This window comes from Phascolarctos cinereus, unplaced genomic scaffold (genome assembly GCF_003287225.1).
Source record: "Phascolarctos cinereus isolate Bilbo 61053 unplaced genomic scaffold, phaCin_HiC Scaffold_726;HRSCAF=1367, whole genome shotgun sequence".
NCBI classification, from domain to species: domain Eukaryota; kingdom Metazoa; phylum Chordata; class Mammalia; order Diprotodontia; family Phascolarctidae; genus Phascolarctos; species Phascolarctos cinereus.
This window is the reverse complement of record NW_027556098.1, coordinates 27,137,229-27,160,193: the sequence shown is the minus strand read 5'-3', so window position 1 is coordinate 27,160,193 and position 22,965 is coordinate 27,137,229. Positions and strand designations below refer to the sequence as shown.

The 22,965-nt window shown below is 37.8% G+C and overlaps 1 protein-coding gene across 3 annotated transcripts in view; it reads right to left on the bottom strand.

Moving 5' to 3' along the window:
* Positions 1 to 14,819, bottom strand: part of LOC110212739 (serine/threonine-protein phosphatase 2A regulatory subunit B'' subunit beta) — a 116,751-nt gene extending 101,932 nt beyond the window's left edge. For all 3 annotated transcript variants that reach the window (XM_020992745.2, XM_020992746.2, XM_020992747.2), the window contains exon 1: positions 13,916 to 14,819. In XM_020992745.2, the coding sequence (XP_020848404.1) occupies positions 13,916 to 14,263 (348 nt within the window). In that variant the 5' untranslated portion in view covers positions 14,264 to 14,819. The remainder of the gene's footprint in view (positions 1 to 13,915) is intronic.
* Between the last annotated feature and the right edge of the window lie 8,146 nt (positions 14,820 to 22,965).

Genomic DNA, 22,965 nt, shown 5'->3' with positions numbered 1-22,965 from the left:
TGCCTAAAATATCCTTATGGTGAGGATTTAGCCAATTTCCTTATAGAAGATAAGAACCAGCCCCCGGCTTTATGATGAACTAGTCTTACTAGTTACTGAAAGAGTGTATCACATGTGTGGTCAAGACAGGTATGACTCAAAGACAGTAAGGGATTAGTGTAAATTAGAAGATAGTCAAAGCCACAAAGTGGCACAAAGATTATCGGGAGTGGAGGTCCTCTGGAACAGGGGAGTGTTAGCTGTTGGGCACAAAGAAAGATTAAACAAATAGGACCCAGTGATTGACCGGAGATGAGAGAACATCCATATACCCACAAGCACTTATGGAAAAAAAATAACCAAAAACTCTTATGTAATTTTATTTTCTGCCTTGTTTATCCAAATCAATTATTTTCTTTCACTGAAAATATATTTCAGCTATATTACGGGTAGGAACTTAGCCATCATACGACAAAATGTTTCTACGGAAAAATGTATTCTGAGGTCTGAACTGACTTTATAAATGAATTTTTAGAACACAATCTGTATTTACACTAAGAAATGATACACACTGAAGATCATCTTACAGGATTAGTTTTAGAATATCATAATACAAGGGAAAGAGTGTCACTGACAATGTACTGTATGTTCACTTTACTAGGTACCTGTAGAATAATGAAAAAGCTATTTTAGTGGGGAAAAAATGAAAATTAAAGGAAGACCATTCTTTTCCCCCCAAGTAGGTAAGTAATAAAAACCACAACACCCGTATGAAAACTACCATCATGGTGTGGTGGCCTTTCATTTAGCAATCTTGCTACAGCTGCAGAAGGAATTAGCTTTGAAACAGCATGCCCATAAGTGGGCCTTTGGCACATTCAGTTCACAGATCTTTGGCTAAACCTATATTAAATTTGTCTTTAAAAAGTTCATAGATCTTTAGCTTAACCTATATTAAATTTGTCTTTAAAAAGGCAGATCTAGCTGAACTTTTAACTCTGGTGAAGGGAGAACCAATTTAAAAGAACTGTTCTTTGTTTAAAAAAAAAAAGGAACTTATCTTGTGCTAAAAGAACAGGTGGCTTTGGGATGCCCTCTACAGAAAGAAGTACAGTAATACTTTTTAAAAAATGAATTCTGAAAACAAATCTCTTTAACAAAGTCTGCTGTGTTATACAGAAACACTTTCATAAATGAAAATGCAAAAAGTATTGTTATATAGCTCAATGCCTAAACTTCCCTTCTGTACAGCTACAAATAATAAAAATACTCCCATACAAAACTTCTGTGTCTTCCTTTTCAAAACTAAAATAGCAGCTGTCTCATCCACCTCTGCCCTTAAATTCACCCCTCCCCCCCACAAAAAGAGACTGGAGGAATAAGTAAGATTTTTTAGAAGCGGGAAAGAAGTTGAGAACCTACATTCTTACCACAAGAAAAGTTTACAACGCATAGGCAAAATACTGAAGTAGAATCTTTAAATCAGAAGTCCATTAGTGTTGGGCTAAGAATCCAGAAAATAGTATGGCTACTGTATTAAATCTGGCAATACATATTTTGTAAAGGTTTTTACTCCTCATAGAATGGTAAGATAACATATGTAAAGCATTTTGTGAGACTATGAAGTAATTTTATGGCAGCATAGAATAGTAGCAACCACCACATCTTTAAAAATAATATCTATATAGCCCCTACCTCACAGGGTTAATATGAGGATTAAGACAACGTATGTAAAAACTTCATCGTGACCTGTCTTAATTCTCCTAATTTTTCCGATCTATCACCTCTGGTCTATCTTCAATTCTAATCTTTTATAGATATAACCATTGGCTTTAACTGTAAAATAGCATAGATCAATAAAGAGAGTACTGAACTTGGAAACAGGAAGACCTGGCTTCAAAGGCCCTTCTACAAAGTCTAGGTTTATGTAAGTGGAGGCCATTCCCCTCACACTAATAAACAAAACCTCCTTGATGCAGATGACTCTCAAATCCAAAGCTCCAGACACAACTTAGGTAGTAGAGTGCTTTAATCTCAGGGCCCTCTTAGATTGAGTTTGACGCTGGGATGAAATGAGGCACTCCATCAGTCATTGAACAAAGGAGGTTTACTTTGTTCAAACACAGCAAGGTTCTACAGAAACAATACAGTGGCACTTCCTTCTTGGGACACAGACCCTCCTCATTTCCATCTAGAAATAGATGGAATAGCCAATACATCATCAAAGTATAGTGACTTAGGTGGTCTTAGGCAACCATTGAGTCTCAAAGGTCCAACTACATGACTGGGGTGTTCCTGAGACCAGGAAGATGAGTCAGGGAAGCTGTGGCCAATCAGGTTGCATGGGAGCAGCAGGGGTCAGGGTAAGGGCAGGGAGGGCCAAGAAAAACAGAGAACTCAGGAACACTGAGTCAAGAAAATGCTAGTTCTATGACAACTAATCTTCTGACATCAAAACTTGTATCTTGCTGGCAGTTCACATGGATATTTCATTGACACCTCAAGCTCAACTAGACTGAATGGATGTAATATATCATCTTGTCTCTAATGCCTAAGCCTCCTTTCCAACTTCTCCACTTCAATCAATCAACAAGTGTTTCTTGAGGTGATGTACCAGGCACTGAGAATACACAGCCATAAATGAAATATTTCTGCCTATCCTCTTAGTCACTCAGGCTAGAAAATCTGGAATCACTGACTGCTTCAACAACTCAACAATGACAAAAGATTAAACTTCAATGTTTCTGTTTATGTGTTAACTAACCTACCTTGGTAATCTTTTATCAAACAGGCTTAATTTTTGTGCCCTGAAGGATTTTGATGGGGAGGGGAGAGAAATGGGAGAAGTGGGGCTCTGAAACCAAACTATAAAGGCAATCTTTAAGGTAAATCTGATTTAACTGTGTTAGGGTAACCATGAGGAATGACTCTCTAAGGTTTCTTTATTTGCCAAAAGGTAACATGTTTTTATGCATGGGATAAACTAAGGGCTAAACCTTGCTTCCAGCAGCAAATATTCTCAAACTATTATAAGCAGGGGTACATACCCAAGCTTTTTCTAAGACAGAGGTTCTTAACTTGGGGGTCGGCAAACGTGTTTTAAAAAATATATTGATACTGTATTTCAATGGAATTGGTTTCCTTTTATAATTTTGTGTATTTTATGTCATGCATTTAAAACATTATTCTTAGGAAAGGGTCAATCACCAAATTGATAAAAGGACCCATGACACAAAAAGATAGATTATGAACCCCTTTTCTAAGAACTTAAGTCCATTCTACTTTAATGCAATTATGCCCAGCAAGCTCTGAGCTGCCAGCTATTCTCCTATTACCTCCTATCTTAAAGCTGACAATTTTTCTCTTCTTCCCTTAAACTCAATTCTGCCTCTCCTCCAATACCCTCAGGTGGACAATGTTAGGTACATTTTGACATTAGTTTAATTAGTATTTAATGATATTTTCCTATCATAACCTTCCTCCTCCTTTTTTAATGCCTGAGCTTCGCAAGGTTTGGCATTTCTAGGGTTAACGGAAAGACCAGTTTGGACCAAATCTAACTCTCTGGGCCTCAGAAGAATGTGTACCTGACTGACCTGCAACAAACATTTCCTGCAGGCAATTAAGAACATTGATCACGAAACTATCATAGCTAGGTATAGTCTCTATGAAAAAAACAATTCTGAAATATTAGTGGTCCGTTTCTACATATCAAATATTAATTTATCTAAACATGAATTAGCATCAGATAGGATTCCAATGGGACAAAAAGCAGCCTAAATATTTTTGCATCAATTTCTGTTATTTAGAACTTTTTCTAGATCTGTTTTTAAAAAAAGGCAAATTTTATTAATGGCTAACAAGCATCATATAATTGAAACTTTTCCTATTACTTTGGAATCCTTTACTATATTTGGTGAGGAAGTATACATTTTCAAGTGATCAATAAAATTAAGCAAAAGTTCTTTTTAAAGGCCTTCTATGAAATGGTTTGGGTTTCATTTTGGGTTTTTTACATGTTAACTCAACTTGATAACAAATCTATTTATCGCTACAAAATAAAGATTTTGAATAGAATGTTCTACTTATGAAAAAGTTCCCATTGTATACTGAAATTTGACATACACTTTCAAAATAAAGCAGTTTTGAGCTATAAATTAGTAAACAAACTAGTATACTAGTATACAAATTAGTATACAAACTAGTATACATGTCTATTAAATCCATCTGCCCTTCTTTGTAAGGCAGATGGATTTAGTAAACGTGCATTTGGAATAGCCAGGAAGTGGTGCTCCCTAGGAGCTATAAAAGACCTATAATTTTGCTAAACACGTTATTTTAAGAATTTATGTAGAGGAAGTTAGAGCCAAACTGGCAGACTAAGGCAGGACTTGACCAAACTCTCCCAAATTCACCTCCAAGCAAGAACAAAATAACACCTCCAAACAAATTCTGGAGCAGCAGAACCAATGAAAGGATAGGCTAAAACAATTTTCCATCCAAAGACAACTTAGAAAATTGGCAGGAAAGGCCTCACTCAGATTAAAAAAAGGAGTGCAGACCAGGGCAGGTAGCTTCCAGGCAAGCCAGCAGTAGTCCTTGCCCTAGCAAGCCAGCAGTGAGGCCCCCAGCCTAAGTATAGGTCAGGCCCCTGGGCAGCAGGCTAGTGGTGAGGGCTTGAACTTCTGGCACAGAAGGCCAGTGGCTCGGCCCCACACCCTAAGTGCAGCTGGCCAGCTTAAAAGGCTCCACATCCCCCAATGCAGCAGGCTACCTGCAAGACCCTGTGCCCCCTGAATATCTGCTGCCCCTGACATAAGAAGCTTAAAATGATGCCCATGTACCCAAAAAGCAAGGCCCAATTTAAAAAATCACAACACAGGCTGGAAAATGAGCAAAGAACAAACAAACAAAAAAACAAACAAACCAACATGAACAAGGCTACTACAGCAACAGGGAGGTTCAAAACACAAACATGGAAGAGGACAACAATGCTAAAAACATCTACATGTGAAGCCTTAAAGAAAAGTGTGAATTGGTCTCAGGCCCAAAAAGAACTCCTAGAAGAGTTCAAAAAGGATTTTAAACATCAAAGAAGAGAGATAGAAGGAAAATTAAGAAAACAAATAATAGTGATGCAACAGAAAAATGAAAAAAGAGCCAACAGCTTGGTAAAGGAAGCACAAAAAAAAAGTGCAAAAATTCACTGAAGAAAACAACTCCTTAAAAAACAGAACTGGCTAAAAGGAAAAGGAGGTACAAAAATGTACTAAAGAAAATGACTCCTTAAAAAGTAGAACTGGCCAAATGGAAAAGAAGATAAAAAAAAGCTCACTGAAGAAAATAACTCCTTAAAATTTATTCTTGGGCAGTAGAAACTAATGACTACAAAACATCAAGAAACAATCAAAAATTAAAAGAATGAAAAAATACAAAATGTGAAATTTCTCATTAGAAAAAGAAATCACCTGGAAAATAGATGCATGAGAGATAATTTAAAGAATTATTGGACTACCTGAAAGCCAAGACCAAAAAGGAAAATAGCCTGGACATCATATTTCAAGAAATGATCAATGAAAACTGCCCTAATGATATAGATAACAAATAGATAATCTAGAACAAGAGGATAAAATAGAAACTGAAAGAATCCATTGATCCCCTCCTGAAAGAAAATCCCAAAATGAAAACTCCCAGGAATATGATAGCCAAATTCCAGAGCTCCCAGGTCAAGGAGAAAATACTGCAAGCAATAAGAAAGAAACAATACAAATATCATAAAGCCATAGTCAGGATTACACAGGGTTTAGCAGCTTCTACATTAATATGGATGGGAGGGCTTGGCATATGACATTCTGGAAGGGAAAGGAGCTAGGATTACAACCAAGAATCACCTACCCAGAAAAAGTGAGTTTAATTTAATAGAAGACTTTGAATCATTTCTGATGAAAATACCAGAACTGAACAGGAAATCCAATTTTCAAATACAAGACTCAAGAGAAGCATAAAAAAGGTAAAAAAGAAAGAGAAAACATAAGGGATTCAATAAGGTTAAGATCAGGTTAATTCAATAAGGTTAAGGTTAGATCCCTACAAAGGAAGATACTTGTAACTCTTAAGAACTTTATCATCATTAGGACAGAAATTATATACATAGACAGAGGGCACAGGTGTGAGTTGAATGAAGTTGAATGAAGGACAAACAATGAGATGAAGCAGAATCTATTATACTTCAGCTGAAGTAAAAAAAGCAGAGGTAGCAATTATGATCTCATTCAAAGCAAAAGCAAAAATAGATCTAATTAAAAGAGATAAGGAAGGAAACCACATCTTGCTAAAAGTTACCACAGAAGTAACATCAATACTAAACACATATGCACCAAATGATAGAGAATCCAAATTTGTAAAGGAGAAGTTAAACGAGTTACAGAGTACAGAAGAAAATTGATAGTAAAACTGTGCTAGTGAGAGTTCCCAACTTTCCCCTCTCAGAACTAGATAAATTTAACCAAGAAATAAACAAGAAAGAAGGAGATGAATAGAATTTTAGAAAAGTCAGACATGATAGACCTCTTGAATTGAATGGGGATAGAAAGGACTATACATTTTTCTCAGCACCTACACAAAAACTGACCATGTATTAGGGCACATAAGCCTCACCACCAAATGAAAAAAGGCAGAAATATTAAATGTGTCCTTTTTAGGCACAATGCAATAAAAATTACATTCAATACAAGACCATGGAAAGACAGATTAAGAACTAATTGGAAACTAATCTAATCCCAAAGAATTATTGGGTCAAAGAAAAAATCATAGAAATATTCAATATTTTTACTAAAGAGAACGACAATAATGAGACAATATATCAAAATTCATGAGATGCAATCAAAGCAGTACTTAAGGGAAAATTTATATCTCTAAATGGTTACATCAATAAAATAGAAAAACAGATAAATGACCAGGGCATGCAACTAAAAAACCAAATTAAAAATCCCCAATTAAAGACCAAATTGGAAATTCTGAAAATCAAAGGAGAGATTAATAAAATTGAAAGTCAGAAAGCTGTTGAACTAATAAATAAAACTAGAAGTTAGTTTTATGGAAAAAAAAAAACCAACAAAATAAACCATTGGTTAATTTGATTTTAAAAAAAGGAAGACAATTATATGCTAATAAATCGGACAGTCTAAGCAAAGTGGATGAATATTTTCAAAAATATAAATTGCCCAGATTAATAGAAGAGGAAATAGAATATTTAAATAACCCCATCTTAGAAAAAGAACTTGAATAAGCCATCAGTGACCTTCTTAAGAAAAAACCCCAGGGGCAGATGGATTCACAAGTACTCTACCAAACATTTAAAGAACAATTAATCCCAATACTACATAAACTATTGGAAAAACAGGCAATGAAAGAGTCTTACCAAATTCCTTTTATGATAAAATATGCTGCTGATACCTAAACCAGGAAAAGCGAAAACAGAGAAAGAAAACTATAGACCAATTTCCCTAATGCACATTGATGGAAAACTTTTAAATAAAATACGAACAAGGACATTACAACAATATATCACAAGGATCATACACTATGACCAGGCACGATATATACCAGGAATGCAGGGCTGGCTCAACATTAAGAAAACTATCAGTGTAATCAACCATATCAATAACAAAACCAACGGAAATAATATGATTATCTCAAAAGATGAAGAAAAAGCTTTTCACAAAAGACAACATTCATTCCTAATAAAAACTTTAGAGAGCATAAGAATAAATGGAGCTTCCCTTAAAATGATAAGTAGCATCTATCTAAAACCATTAGTAAACATTATGTAATGGGGTTAAGCTAAAAGCCTTTCCCATAAGATCAGGGGTGAAGCAAGGATGCCCATTATCAACAATATTATTCAATATTTTACTAGAAATGTTAGCTATACTAATAAAAGAAAAAAGAAACTGAAGCAATTAAAATAGGTAACAAGAAAATAAAACTATCACTCTTTGTAGATGATATGACGGTATACTTAGAGAATCCTAGAAAATCAATTAAAAAACTACTTGAAATAATTAACAATTTTACCAAAGTTTCAAGATATAAAATAAACCTACATAAATCATCAGCATTTATGTACATCACCACCAAAGCCCAGCAGCAAGAGAAAGAGAATCCATTTAAAGCAACTGTAGGCAATATAAAATACTTGGGAGTCTACCTGCTAAGACAAACCCTGCAACTATATGAACCTAATTACAAAACACTATTAATACAAAGTCAGAGCTAAACAACTAGAAAAATATCAATTGCTCATGGCTAGGCTGAGCCGATATAATAAAAATGACAATTCTACCTAAATTAATTTACTTATTGAGTGTCACACCAATCAAACTACCAAAAAATTATTTTATAGAGCTAGAAAAAATAATAACAAAGTTCATTTGGAAAAACAAAAGGTCAAGAATATCAAAGGAATTAATAAAAAAAAAAGTAACATGAAAGAAGGTGGCCTCGGAGTACCAGATTTCAAAGCATATTACAAAGCAGTCATCATCAATACAATCTGGTACTGGCTAAGAAATAGAGTAGTGGATCAGCGGACTAGATTACTTACACAAAAGCAGTCTAGTGTTTGATAAACCCAAAGACCCAACCTTTTGGGAGAAGAACTCACTATTTGACAAAAACTGCTGGGAAAACTAGAAAACATATGGCAGAAACTAGGTATAGACTAGGGGTAGAGAACCTGCGGCCTCAAGGCCACATGTGGCCCTCTAGGACCTCAATTGTGGGCCTTTGACCAAATGCAAACTGTTCTGTGAGGTTTGCATTCAGTCAATGGGCCACACTTGAGGACTCAGAGAGCCACACCTGGCCTCGAGGATGCAGATTCCCCACCCCTGGTTGAGACCAACATCTCATATCATATATCAATATAAGGTCAAAATGGGCACAAGATTTAGGCATAAAGGGTGCTAAACAAATTAGGAGAGCAAGTAATAGTTTACCTGTCAGATCTATGAAGAAGAGAAGAATTTATGACCAAACAAGAGATAAGACAGTATTATGAGATATAAAATGGATAATTTTTATTATATTAAATTTAAAAGGTTTTACACAAACAAAACTAAATGCAACCGAGAAGCAGAAGGAAAGCAAAAAACTGGGAAAATTTTTTTACAGCAAATTTCCCTGATAAAGGCCTCATTTCTCAAATATATAGAGAATGGAATCAAATTTATAAGAATACAAGTCATTCCCTAATTGAACAAGCCGTTTTTAAATGAAAAAATCAAAGCTATCTATAGTTATAAGAAAATATCCTCTAAATCATTACTAAAGAAATGCAAATTAAAACCACTCTGAAATACCACCTCAAACCTATCACATTGGCTAACAAGACAGGAAAGTAAAATAATAAATGTTGGAGGGGATATGGGAAAATTGGGACACTAAGGCACCATTGGTGGAGCTGTGAATTGATCCAATCATTCTGGAGAACAATTTGGACCCACGCCCAAAAGGCTATAAAACTGTGCATACCCTTTGATCCAGCAATACCACTTCAAGGTGTGTATCCCAAAGAGATCATAAAAAAGGGAAAAGGATCCACATGTACAAAAATATTTATAACAGGTCTTTTTGTGGTGGCAAAACAGTGGAAATTGAGAGGATGTCCATCAACTGTGGAATGGCTGAACACATTGTAGTATATGAATATGATGGAATACTACTGTGCCATAAGAAATGACAAGCAGGATGATTTCATAAAAACTTGGAAATATTTACATGAACTGATTCAAAGTGAAGTGAGAAGAACCAGAAGATTCTACATAGTAACAGCAATATTACAATGATGATCAACTGTGAATGGATTAGCTATTCTCAGCAAAATAATGACCTAAGACAATTCCAAAGGACTTATGATGAAAAATGCCATCCATCTCCAGAGAGCAAACTGATGGGAATCTGAATACAGATTGAAGCCTATTAATTTTTCACCATGTGGTAAAGCTGGGGGGAAGAAGTGTTGGTCTTTGTCTTCTTTCACATAACATGGAAATGTTTTGCATAACTGCACCTGTATAACCTATATAAAATTGTTTACTGTCTCTAGGAATAGGTAGGAGGAGAGGATTTGGAACTCAAATTTTTAAAAAATGAATGTTTAAAGTTGTTTTTACATGTAATTGGAAAAAATAAAGCAATAAAAGTAATTTATGCAAAGGACACAAACGTTTCTAACACATAGCTGTTTTTCTTTTATAAAACAATAAGTTTAAAAAACAAATTTGACTCAACAAACTGAACCACACTACCACCTGAACCTACAAGAAGTTTCTTTTACAAAGGCCAAAATGAGAGAGGAGGTAGAACTGCTGGTTAAGATACTAATTGCCTGAACCTTAATCTTTTTATCCCAGGAACAGTTTTATTTAGTTCAGATGCAAAATAATTAATAACTAAACTGGTAGCTGCAATGAGGGGAAAAAAAGATAAGAAATATAGAGAAGTCATTCAGGAAAAAGAAAAACCAATAGTAACTGATTTGGTATGGTATGTTAGAGTAAAATCAAAGAATGCTTCTTGAATTTTTTGAGCCTGGTTAATTTCAAAGTCTAAAGTTTTTAACCCGGGATTAGAACTGTGGATAGGTATCAGGCTCTATGAATTTGGATAGAAAAAAATTGCATTTTTATTCCACTTAATCTCTAACTGAAATTTAGCACTTTTAAAAATTATAAACATAGGCAACAAACATTATTCTGAGAAGGTGCCCACAGGCTTCACAAGACTTCCAAAGGAGTCTATGACACTTAAGGTTAAGAACCCCGACCACAAGCCTGTAAAGTTGCAGGAAAGACACTGAAGTTCTTCACTGGGAGTCACCTATACCGATGAATCCATCGATCAATAAACAATTATTAAGCACTTGATTTCACAGGTCAAGTTAAAAAACAAAAAGTAAAAAGCACTGAGATCTTATAGAAGGAAAGCTTAAGGAATATAGCAATAACCCCTACATGAAACTACAATCTTTCTCTACTGTGTGAATGCAAAAAAAACTGAATACAGATAACCAAATTCTGCTATCTGTATTTTGTTTTGGAACAGAATGTGATGTATTTTTTCAGCATACTGGCTTTCTCCATGTTATTACATGGGGAAAGGCTGCTTGGAATGGAAGTGCACTATATGGAAGAAGGAAAATAAGCTGAGATAAAACTGACTTTGCCATATGGCTATCTTATTTACATAAAATCTTATGTTTGTGTATAAATACAGCTATGTCCTAATTGGTATTAATTATGAATTCTCTTTTAGTGTTGTATTATTTGAATTTGTACTGCATATTTCCATGGGGATGGAATGAATCACCACATTTCACGTAATTATAATTTTGACCATGCAACCTCTTCAGGGAATTCATTATTCACACTGGCTGTATTTCCCATTTACCAAAGAACATACATGGGAGTGGGAGAGATGTTTACTACATTAGAGTTTATCTGAAACACCTCTCTTCTTTTGTATTTTCCAACCTACCTCCAACTCTAAGACTACAAACTCTTCTTAAAGTTTATTTTCATGTACTTTCTAGTACTTTGTTTGAAAAGAGTTTACAAAATACATTGTTTATTGACGATAATTTCTTATTACAATATTCTTGAAGTTAAAGTTATTCTGGAGCTGTTTAAAACTTACGAACCCCCGACAGGTAGGTCACAACCTTCCTGGGTCTCAGTTTCCTAATTTGTAAAATGTGGGACTTAGCTAGATGGTCTCTGAGGTTCCTTCTTTCTAGATGTATGATTTTCTGATTTCTTCTCCCCCAAAATTAATTAACCACTATTTATATTAATGTCACCATCATTTCCCCAGTTACCCAGACTCAAAATTCAAGAAACATTCTTTGATTTTACCCCAACATACCATACCAAATCAGTTACTATTGACTTTTCTCTCTACCTTTCTTACCTTTTTTTCTCCCATAGTAGCTACTAGTTTAGTCATTAGTTATCTTCCATCTGAAATAAATTCATCTTTAAATGTTCTTTTTCTCTTTCTTCCATCCTGCAAACCATTGTCAGATGAATTTAAAACACCACTTCTTTCAAAGGCAGAATTGTGTAGTGCAAACAACACTGGACTTTAACTCACAACACTTACATCTGAGCCCTGGCTCTGCCACTTATTGTGTAACTTTGTGCAAGTCATTTAAATTCTCAGTGTTTCCATCTGTAAAATAGGAATATTTGCACTATCTATTAAACTGAGCAATTGGGAAGAAAGTGCTTTGCAAACCTTGAGGTATTTTTTTTTAACTTTTAGGCAGTTGGGGTTAAGTGACTTGCCCAGGGTCACTTAGCTAGTAAGTGTCAAGTGTGGTCTGAGGTTGGATTTGAACTCAGGTCCTCCTGACTTCAGGACCAGTGCTCTATCCACTGTGACACCTAGCTGCCCCAAACCTTGAAGTATCATACAAACATGAATTATAATTAGTAGAGGACAATGATTTCCAGCCACTTTAAGACATACTATCACTGTGTGATACGGCTTTCCCTTGTGCTATAAAGCATATTCATTTTTTAAATTAAAGATTAAAATAAATTTTGTTTTCAAAAAAATTTTTTTTTCCCAGGCAGTTGGGGTTAAGTGACTTGCCCAGGGTCATACAGCTAGTAAGTGTCAAATGTTTGGGCTGAGGCCGAATTTGAACTCAGGTCCTCCTGACTTCAGGGCCAGTGCTCTATCCACTGAGTCACCCAGCTGCCCCGTTTTCAAAATTCTTGATACCACTGAGGTAAGTGGAAACACGTGAAGATTAGAATTCAAATGGTGAAACACATTCTATTAACAGGAGAAAATCCGCCACTACTAAAGAAACTATATCTCACCCCAGATGAGTTTTCTCAGGCAGGTAACTGCCTCTCTGGAGCTTGGTTTTCTTATCAGTAAAATAAGATGGTTGGATTAGAGATAGAAGAAACCTTCCATCTCTCAAATTCCATGATTCCACTTTTTTTTCCTGATATTCCTTCAAAATTATTTTTTCCAGTTTCTTTTTGTCTTTGTGTTCTCCCCTCCCCAATCCTGTGTGTAGTTGGATGCTGGTTGGACTGGATGCCTACATGAAAATCTGCTGAATTTAATGGTAATCAATGGCTGACAAACAACTTCTTTGAAGAATGGGTAAAACTATCCATTTCTTTGTTGTGAGGCATATTTCTGCTGAGGAGACTTTCCACCACTTATGGTAATTCAATGCCACATTATAAAACTATGATAATGAAACATATGCCCAATCGTAGGCTGTAACTTAATTTTGCCGCTTTAGAAATACTAGTAGAAACAGTGCTTTCTTATTAAATCAAACATTTCCTTTGACATTTAAAGAAAACATTCAAAAAACAATAGTAGAGCATTGTTTAGATAACTCGAAAATGACAAATTTATTTCCATACATATTACAAAACAGCAGAGACCATAATATTTACAAAATAATAGAGTATAAAATTAACAAAACACTAGAGAAAATGTATTATTACTGTATATTCAACATTCTGTCAAGGTAAGGAAAATCTCTACTTCCTTTAGGCGAACTCTATACACAATATTTTATTCTCATGAAAACAATTAAGACCTAACCTGAGAGATGAATGATGAAGAGCAACTCCACATATACTAAAACTCCCAATTAAGAGTAATCAGGCTATGACTATTATCAGTAACAAAATCCACTCAAGTCGCCCCTTAGAAATTTAGCATCTTGCTTGAAAACAAATTTCAATTCCATTTTTCTTGCTTACGTCAGACTTAACTCCTGCAACCTCAACCAATGGAAATCACGGATTCAAAGTCATACATCATATCTGCAAACCAAATAAACGAATGACCCTCTGCATTTTGTCATTTAGGAAAGGTTTTAAGAAGAAAAACTTACTACTCTCGTCCCTGTAGATCTACGAGTCCCTCGAACATGTGGCCCACTTCTGGAACTAGTTGAGGTGCCCAGGGGCAGTGCGGTGGACGCACAAGAAGGACTAGAAGGTGTCACCAGGGGAGCCATCAGATTATCTAATATGTTTTGCTTGGAGTTTGCGATTTTAGTGGTCAGGAAAGCCTCACTCTCCCCGACGCTTCCACTACCAATTTCTATCCTCTCAGTATTCTTGATTCTTCTCAAGCAGTCCTTGAGCATCACTTGCGTGTTGGTCTCACTCAACCAGCACAGGAACAACTCGTCCACTTTCATCTTTAGCACTGGCTGCAGAACCTTACCAGTTGGCATTTTTGTTTGTCTTTTACTTGCTCTTATTGTTGTTTTTTTCTTTCCTTCCCTCTGGTCCCCCTTCCTCCTCCTCCTCCACCACCCGCACCCACTTTTTCCGGTTCCCAGAACGGAGGCCGGCCTGTCTAAACTAAAGGCTGTTCAAGGCCACGGCCCCTGCCCCTTCCTCGACTCCTTACAAGCACCGCCAGGATGGCGACCTTGGAGTGGGGGGTGATTTCGAGTGTGGGGGGGGGAACACGAGGTCAAACGAAGGAGGAGGGCGGGGCGGCCCCGCAGGCCGAGCGGACGAGGGCACAGGCGGCCCCGGGGCCTCCCGAGGAGGCAGCAGCGTCCGACCACCTCGGGGGCAGCTGCGGGGCAACGGAGCCGGGCGCGGGGCTGAGCGCATTGGCTGCTCGGCTTCCCCAAGGGCCCGGCGAGGGAGGACGAGGAGGCTCCGACGAGAGCGGAAGCTAACAGGAAGCCTGCCCAGGGCAGCTTCAAAACGGGCGCCCCCAGCCCCGCTCCAGAAGCATGTCGCCGCCGCAGGCCGCCGCACGCTGCCGGCGTCGGCACGTCGCTGCACGCCGTCCGTGACGCCATTACGTGGCGTCCCTTTCCGTATAAAATGCCGAGGCAAGCGGGCCGCGGTTACGTTATCCCGCGGAGAGGCTTTAGGGAAGGTCTGCATGTTTGCAGTTTCGGAGACTCGTTCTGAGCCAGGGAGCGTGACCTGTTTGAGTACTGGAACCGTCAAAGAATCTGTCAGCTTAAGGCGGGAGGGAAGGTCTGGGCATGCGCGCACTGGGAAGCGTTGCGATAAGGAAATTAAATGATTAAATTAATCCAGGAAGTGGATGGAATGGTTGGTCACAGGTGAATTAATTAACTCCAGTTACTTAGTGAGAGCCGCCACAGACTGAGGCACTGGCGTGGATTTTTATTGGAAATGAGCTTATTAAGTTCCTCGTCTCAAGGAGATTACTTTTTTTTCTTTTTTACCTTTGTATACCCAGTGTCTGGTGCAGTTTACGTGGCATATTTGTTAGGTCGAAGCTCATTCTTCGTGACCCCATTTGGGGTTTTCTTGCAGAGATACTGCTATTGCACATTTTTCAGATGGGGAAACTGAGGCAAACAGGGTTAAGTGATTTGCCCAGGGTCGCACAGTAAGTGTCTGAGACCGGTTTGAACTCAGGTCTTTCTGACTGCAGTCCTGGGTCTCTGCCCTATGGCACCTAGCTGCCCCTTCTTGGCATGTAGTAGGCACTTAATACATGCTTGTTGACTCGGTGTGATGACTTAATTTAATAAACGTTTTCAAAGGTCTTATGATGGGTGACGGAGATTGAAAAAAAAATATTCCTTTCCCTTAAGGAACTTGGGGTGGATGCAACCAATATATGCCACAATAAAATAAAAAGAAAATTGTGCAAAGTAATTTTGGAGGGAGGGAGCCCTAACATTGGGGAATGTGTTAGGGATGAGCAAGAGCCATGTGAACAATATGGTTTACAGCTGCTTTGTTTTTTGGTTTTTTGGTTTTTGGTTTTCCTCTTTGTATCCCCTGCACCTTGAACAAGGCCTTGTGGCTTTTCTGTGGGGTGCATCTGGGCCCGGAATTTCATCATTATTGGAGACTTCCTCCACCAACCCGATGGAGTTTGGCCTCTATTTTGTAATTTAAATGCTTAGTTGCCTGGGGCACTCAGGTTGGGTGACTTACCCAGGATCGAAGGTGATAACTGCCAGATTTGAATGTGGGAATGATGGAGTGGTGGGACCTGGACCCCAAAAAGCCCAAAGATCATATCTTCGTAAGCCTTCTATTTCTTAATAGGCCTCTGTCCTGTGAGAAAACTTTCTCTTGTTGTGGAAGGCATTCCATTATCGGAGCAGACACAGGGATGCCTGGCCCAAGGATTTTTGTCCCTGACTGGCCCAAGGACTTTTCCTCCCCTCAGATCCCCAAGGTCCATGCCTCTGACACCTGTCTCAGCGTCTGGTCCCATCCATAGCTCCTGGACCCTTAGATTACCTGATTAGCATCCCTGGCCTTCCTTTCCCATGTCCCTTTTCTATATAAGCTTTAGATTCACCCCCATTAGGGTGCAAGTTCCCCCAAAATAACTTCACCCACACCTGTTGGCATTGCAATAAACTGTCTCAACTGAAAGATGGCTTGCGTGTGTGAATTTGTTCCAGGCGACCCTGCTTTACCATTCTTGGGGTCCCAGCACCCCAAACCTCTTCAGGAAGATATTTGGCAATGGACACAGAGAAAGAAACATGGAGGTTTTTTTGGACATGGGTGATTTGGGAATTTGTTTTGATTGTTACATGTTTCTAACAGGAGTACTGTTTTTCTTCCTTTTCCAATTTGGGAAGGACAGGAAGGGAGAATGTGCGAGGGAGAGAAGCAGATTGTTTGGGAAAAATAAAATTTTAAAAATAATTTCTTGAAGTAAAAGGACCTTAACTATCATCTAATCCAACCCTCTCCTCTAGAAAACAGCCCCAGAGAGATGAAATGATTTGTCAAAATTTCAATCCAGACACTCGGACTCTAAAGATTTTGCCACACTAATTCAGATAATCTGTAAGGTCTCTATTTTTCTAATTTTCAGTGTTTTTTTTTATAACTGGCTCCTTCCCGTGCGCCTAAAAACAAGCCTATGCCTTTCCCATCCTTAAAAAAAAACCCTCACTTGATCCAGCCATGCCTCCTAGCTACCCACCATTTCATATTTCACTTTCCCTTCTTAGCTAAACTTAATAAGAAAGCTGTCTACACTGGGTTGGAGCACTTCTCTCACCTTATTCAAAGCCCTCTGCAATCTGGCTTCCATCCTCATTATTTAGCTGAAACAGCTTGCCAAAGTTACTTAATTGCTAAGTCTAATGACTATTTTCCAGTCCTAATTCTTCAATCTTTGCCTATCCGTAACGTTTAACACTATTGGTCATTTTCTCATGAATACTTTCTACTCTTTAGGTTTTTACAACATTGCCTTTTCCTGGTTCTCCTAAACTGTGACCATTCTTTCCTAATCTACTGGGTTTTCATCTATCTCATGCTCACTAATCATAGGTGTCTTCCAAGGCTCCGTCCTGGGCCATCTTCTCCTTCTGCAATCACACTTCACGGTCTCATCGACTTCCTTGGGTTCAGTTATCATCTGTATGCAGTTGATTCACATATCTCAATTTACAGCCCTAGTCTTTCTCCTGGGGTCCAGTTCTACATTACTGGCTGCCTTCAGGTTATCTCAAACTGCATATCTCATTGTCATTTCAAACTTATTATGTCCAAAAACAGAACTTATCTTCCCCTTCAAACCCTCCCCTTTTCCCAACTTACCTGTTGCCATCAATGGCACACCACTCTCCCAGGCCCAAAATCTCAGTGTTTGACACCTGACTCTCACTTTCAAATAGCCAACTTATTGCAAGTCTTAGCGTTTCTACCTTCACATCTTTCCTACATCCCATTCTCTACCGGCACAGCTACCACCTTAGTGCAGGCCCTCATCACCTCCTGCCTGGACTATTGCAATAACCGTCTGGTTGTTCACCTTGCCTCAGGTTTCTCCTCACTCCAAACCATTCACCACTCAGTTGCCAAAGTTAGTTTCCTAAAACATAGGTCTTACTACAATATGCCGCCTGCTCAGTAAACTCTTTGGCTCCCTATTGCCTCCAGGATAAAATTTGAAATGTTCTGGTTATATTTAAAGCCCTTCACAACCTAGCCTTTTTCTGTCTTTCCAGTCATCTTAAATTTTAGTCTTGTGTTTGCTGCTGCTTGAACACTGATTTTCCCCCTACTGGCTACGCTCTCCCTCCTTTTCTTCGGCTTCCTGGCTTCCCTGGCCTTCTTCAAGACTCAGTTCACATCCCACCTTCTGTTAGTGCCCATTCTTCGTCCCCTCACCCCTTCCTACCTCCCCCCCAAGCTCTTTTCTCTGAAATTACCTTGCATTTGCTATATATGTGTATGTGTTTGTGCGTATGTGGGTGACATACACATACACATACACACACACACATATATATCTTGCATGTACATAGTTACCAGCATTTTGTCTCCCCAATTAGATTATGAGCCTCTTGAAGATAGGATTCATATTTTCATCTTTTTAAAAAATCAATGCTTAGCACAGTATCTGACACATAGAAAACCCTTAATAAATGCATATGGACTGCTGATCTCATGTCCAAGAGTATCATAAAACCATGCCCTTCCTGTCCTTCTCCTTATATTTGAATTCTCTGCTAAAACTCACTACTTATCTCTCAGCCTGCTGAAGTCCAACTCTGCATTAAAGCCTTTCCTGATCGTTGCTAATTATAAATGATCCCTGTTCTTATCTATTCTCATAACACTTCATATTCCTTATGCACTTAAGGGCAGGTAACTGATGACAAATCCAAGAATGGTGTAATCTTGTAAGAATTGGTGTAAAGAATACTGATGCTCAGGATGGGCAGAGGCCAGCAATGAATGCTATGGGTAACAATAGCAACAAAGGCTTTTAGTGATATAGAGGCTGAAAGGAAGTTTTGAACAAGACATTTGACAAATTCTGATAACATAATTTTGGGACAAAATGAAGGGATCTGAGCTAGATGCTAGTATAAAGGGGGGGGGGGTTCAGAACTGGCTGAATGACCAGATCCCAGTGGATCAGTACCAGCCTGGAATGAGGTCCTGCCTGAAGTATCTCTGCTCTGTTATCCTTAACATTTTAAATGTGGGAAAGTCATTTCACCTTTCAATTAATAAGTACTTTTTAAGTTTAAACTTGGTGCTGATACTGCTAATTAAGTACTGGACATCCAAAAAAACAAAAACAGTAGTAGTCTCTGCTATAACAACATTAATGAATGTATATAAAATAACTTAGGAAGGGGTAGATAGAAGAGGAAAGCCTCCCACAACAGGTATTTAAGCTGAGTTTTAAAGAAAGCCTAGGGATTCTAAGAGGTAGAGATAAGCAGAGAGAACATTTCAGGCACGGGAAAAGCCAATGCAAAGACGTGGAAACAGGTGATGGAGGAGCATTCTGTGTGAGGAAAAACAAGTACACCAGGATGTTTTCGACTATCAAATGCATGGAGAGGAGTGATGTGTAAGATACTGGAAAGACAGTAAGGGCCTGGGATATCTAGAAATGTAAATGCCAGTTAGGATTTTGTATTTGATCTTAGAGGTAAGGGGGAGTTTGCTTTAGGAAAATCATTTTTGGCATCTGTGGGGAGAAATGAGGCTGAGAGTCTGGACCAATGCTATTGCCATGGTCCAGGCAAGAGGGGCCATTCTAATGTGGTGGCTATGTGAGTAGGGGAAAAGAAATTACAAAATTTGGCAATGCATTGAATATTTGATGAAGGAGAAGGAGTAGAAGATGACACTGAGGATGTGAACCCAGTTGACTGGTAGAACAATGCCCTTCATAGTAATAGAGAAGATTGAAAGAGGGGCAGGTTTGGGAGAAAGATAAGGAATTCTGTTTTAGACATGCTGGATTTGAGATCAAATGCTCAGTAGGTAGTTGGTGATGTAGACTAGAGCTGAAGACAGACAGAGGCTGGATATATAGATCTGAGAATAATCTTTAAGAGATAGTAATTGAATTAATGGGAGCCAATAAGATCACAAAGTGAAAGAGTATCTTAATATCTGAATTTCTTATATCACTTTGTTCAATTTTATTTCCAAATAGTTTTGTTTGCTCTTTCAAGTCATCTATGCAACCAATCATCAGAATATCAGAGCTGGAAGGAACCTTACAGAGAGATCATCGAATCCAAACCCTTCATGTCATAGATGAAATTGAGATGGAGTGATGTGCTTAACTGAAACATTTCGTAAAGCAACAAAAGCCAGTTTAGGGTATCAGTGAGTTAACACCTTAACCTGAGTGCAACTCAGAAGCTATCTAACCCAGCCCTCATTTTTTACAGTAGGGAAGTTAAATTAATCCCAGATAGCTGGAATGACTTACCCAGAATCACAGTAGGAGAGTCACAATTCAAACCCCAAATCCAGTCTTCTTTCCACTGTACACTCCAAATGGAATTTTAACACTAATGGCTTTGAAATTAATGATTTTAATTGTAAATATGTTAGGGTGTAGAATGGAATATAGAGCTGGTTTGGTAACTCAGTACTTAGCATACTGATTTAGTAATTTGAGAGAGAGAGATGATCAGGGTCAAATGTTTTAAAATATGGGGTAGGTGAAAAACCAGTTTTAGGCTTTTTCTTGATTATACATATTACCCAATTTATTTTTGTGAAAAACTTTCAAGAGGCTAGCCCTAGTGAAGTCAAGGCTACTCATGAGGATTACCATTAATTGAGAAGAGTCCTTTTAAGAATCTTCCATAGAATTTATAAGGTAATTCTATTTCGAATGCTAGTGAAGGAGTAGAAGGTAAGCTCCTATCATGTTTGTCTTTGTAACCATAAGCCTAGCACACTGCCCTGCATGGAACAGGTGCTTAATAAATTGTAATTGAATTCTTGAAAAATTATTTTGTCTAGTACTTTTATTCTCTTTCTATCTTATACCTGTGCATCGACATATTTCCTGCCCTCAGTTGTATCCTTTCTTGTTAAACCTGGCCATCCTTACATATTTGTTATTTTATACATGCTAGCAGCTGTAATCTGACCCTTCACTTTATGTTACAGGTAACATTATGGCCTCATAAGCAACTTAAGGTATTGATATTTCCTAATGCCAGTGTAATGTACATCATCTTTGAGTCTGCTAATTTATTTTTTTTGTTCTTTTGAGTTTCAAAATCTGCAATCACTAGTCTATTGGGGGGGGGAAGGGGTAAAATGTTTCTTTTCTCCCTATGTAAGTGCTTAATAAATGCTTGTTGACTGGCTGACTATATAATATTTAATTCAGATTACCTATGCTACCTGAATATAAGCTTTAAAATATTTTTTATCATTTCATTGCCCTTTTTAAAAGGTTAGCACTAAGGATTTATGAATCAGTCTTTCAGAATTTCAGCAATATAAAGTTAGCCAGACACACTAACTTCTCATACTTAAATCATAGCTATATTTTGTTTGACAGTGTTATGGCTTGAGACTAGGTTCGTATTTTATAGTTGTAGGTAAAAATCATGTATCTTTGAACAAGACTGAACCAGAAAGTAAGAAGGCTGTGAAGTTTCCTTCATTAACTGAGAACAAAAATGAAAGAAGCAAATGTTTCTGTGCATGATGCTTTATTTCTAGAGGGAAATTAATGTTAGTACAGATCTCCATTTGAGTTTATTATATACAAAAATCTGTTCATAGTACAATTCTGCTTTTCACTGAAGGTCTTTAGAATAAGCTGCATATCACTGTTAAATTCATCAATACCATTTCCCCTCCTCTACTCCCAGCTGGAAAAAAAAAAAGGCTGTTTTGAGTGCCTGCACAAGACTGCTTTATATGCTCAGGCACATTAGTTAGCCAAAATGCATTGATTGTGCTGCTGCCAACACAACAGAAATAAATACCAAGGAGAAAATACAGAATCACCCTTCAGTCCGTACCATGTGAGGGACTTGAGGCTGATTCCTATGAAGGCAGTTGGTCTTGGAAAACAATGATGGTACTGTGGTGTGCTTGAGCCTGCTTCCTTGGATAAGAAGGAAAGTGGAGAGAGTTGTGACAGGCAGAACCTCACTCTCAAACGGGAATATAATTCTGCTTATTTAATCTATTTTTGGATTTGATTGCCTGTTGGTTATAACACGCATCAGGATTTAAGGTTAACATTTAGATCCTAACTCTGGAATTTACTACTTGGGTGCTCTCAGATAAGTCACTTAACCTTGATGAGCCTGTTTCTTTAGTTTTCTATAAGATAGAGAAAATGATGCCAACACTACGTACCCCACCTGTTGTGCATGTCAAATGAAATAACACATATCCAGTGGTTTGTAACTGAAGCATTGCATGAACATGGACTATCACTGTTATTATATGCCATTTAAGCACATGCTGGAATCCTAAACTTTCTAGTAGAGATAATATAAATAGACATCTAAAATGAAATTATCACAGAATAAAACATAAATACTGTCTCTTCATCTTTCTGTCTTTCTCCTCTCCTGGCTCCTTCCATGCTGCCCACAAACATTCTCATATCTCACTTATCCTTAAAAAATTCTAATTTGATGCTACTATTCCCTTATGCTTTTGACCATATGTCTTCTGCCTCTTACTGCCAAATTCCAAGAAAGAGTAGCCAACATTCTCTGTTGCTACTTCCTCACCAACTATTCATTTCACAATCTCTTACAATTTGGCTTCGGATCCCACCCATCTACTGAAGCTGTTATTTATTTATTTTTTTTATCAAAGATTATCAACAAAATCTCTTGCCTTCGAAGAATTGGGAATTGAGGGGATGCCCATCAATTGGGGAATGGCCGAACAAGTTGTGGTATATGAAAGTAATGGAATACTATTGTGCTATAAGAAATGATGAGTGGGTGGATTTCAGAAAAACCTGGAAAGACTTGTATGGACTGATGCTGAGTGAAGTGAGCAGAACCAGGAGAATGTTGTACATAGTAACAGCCATGTTGTGTGATGACTAACTTTGATAGAATTAGCTCTTCTCAGCAATGCAAGGATCTAAGACATCTCCAAAAGTCTCATGGAAAATGCTATCCATATTCAGAGAAAGAACTATGGA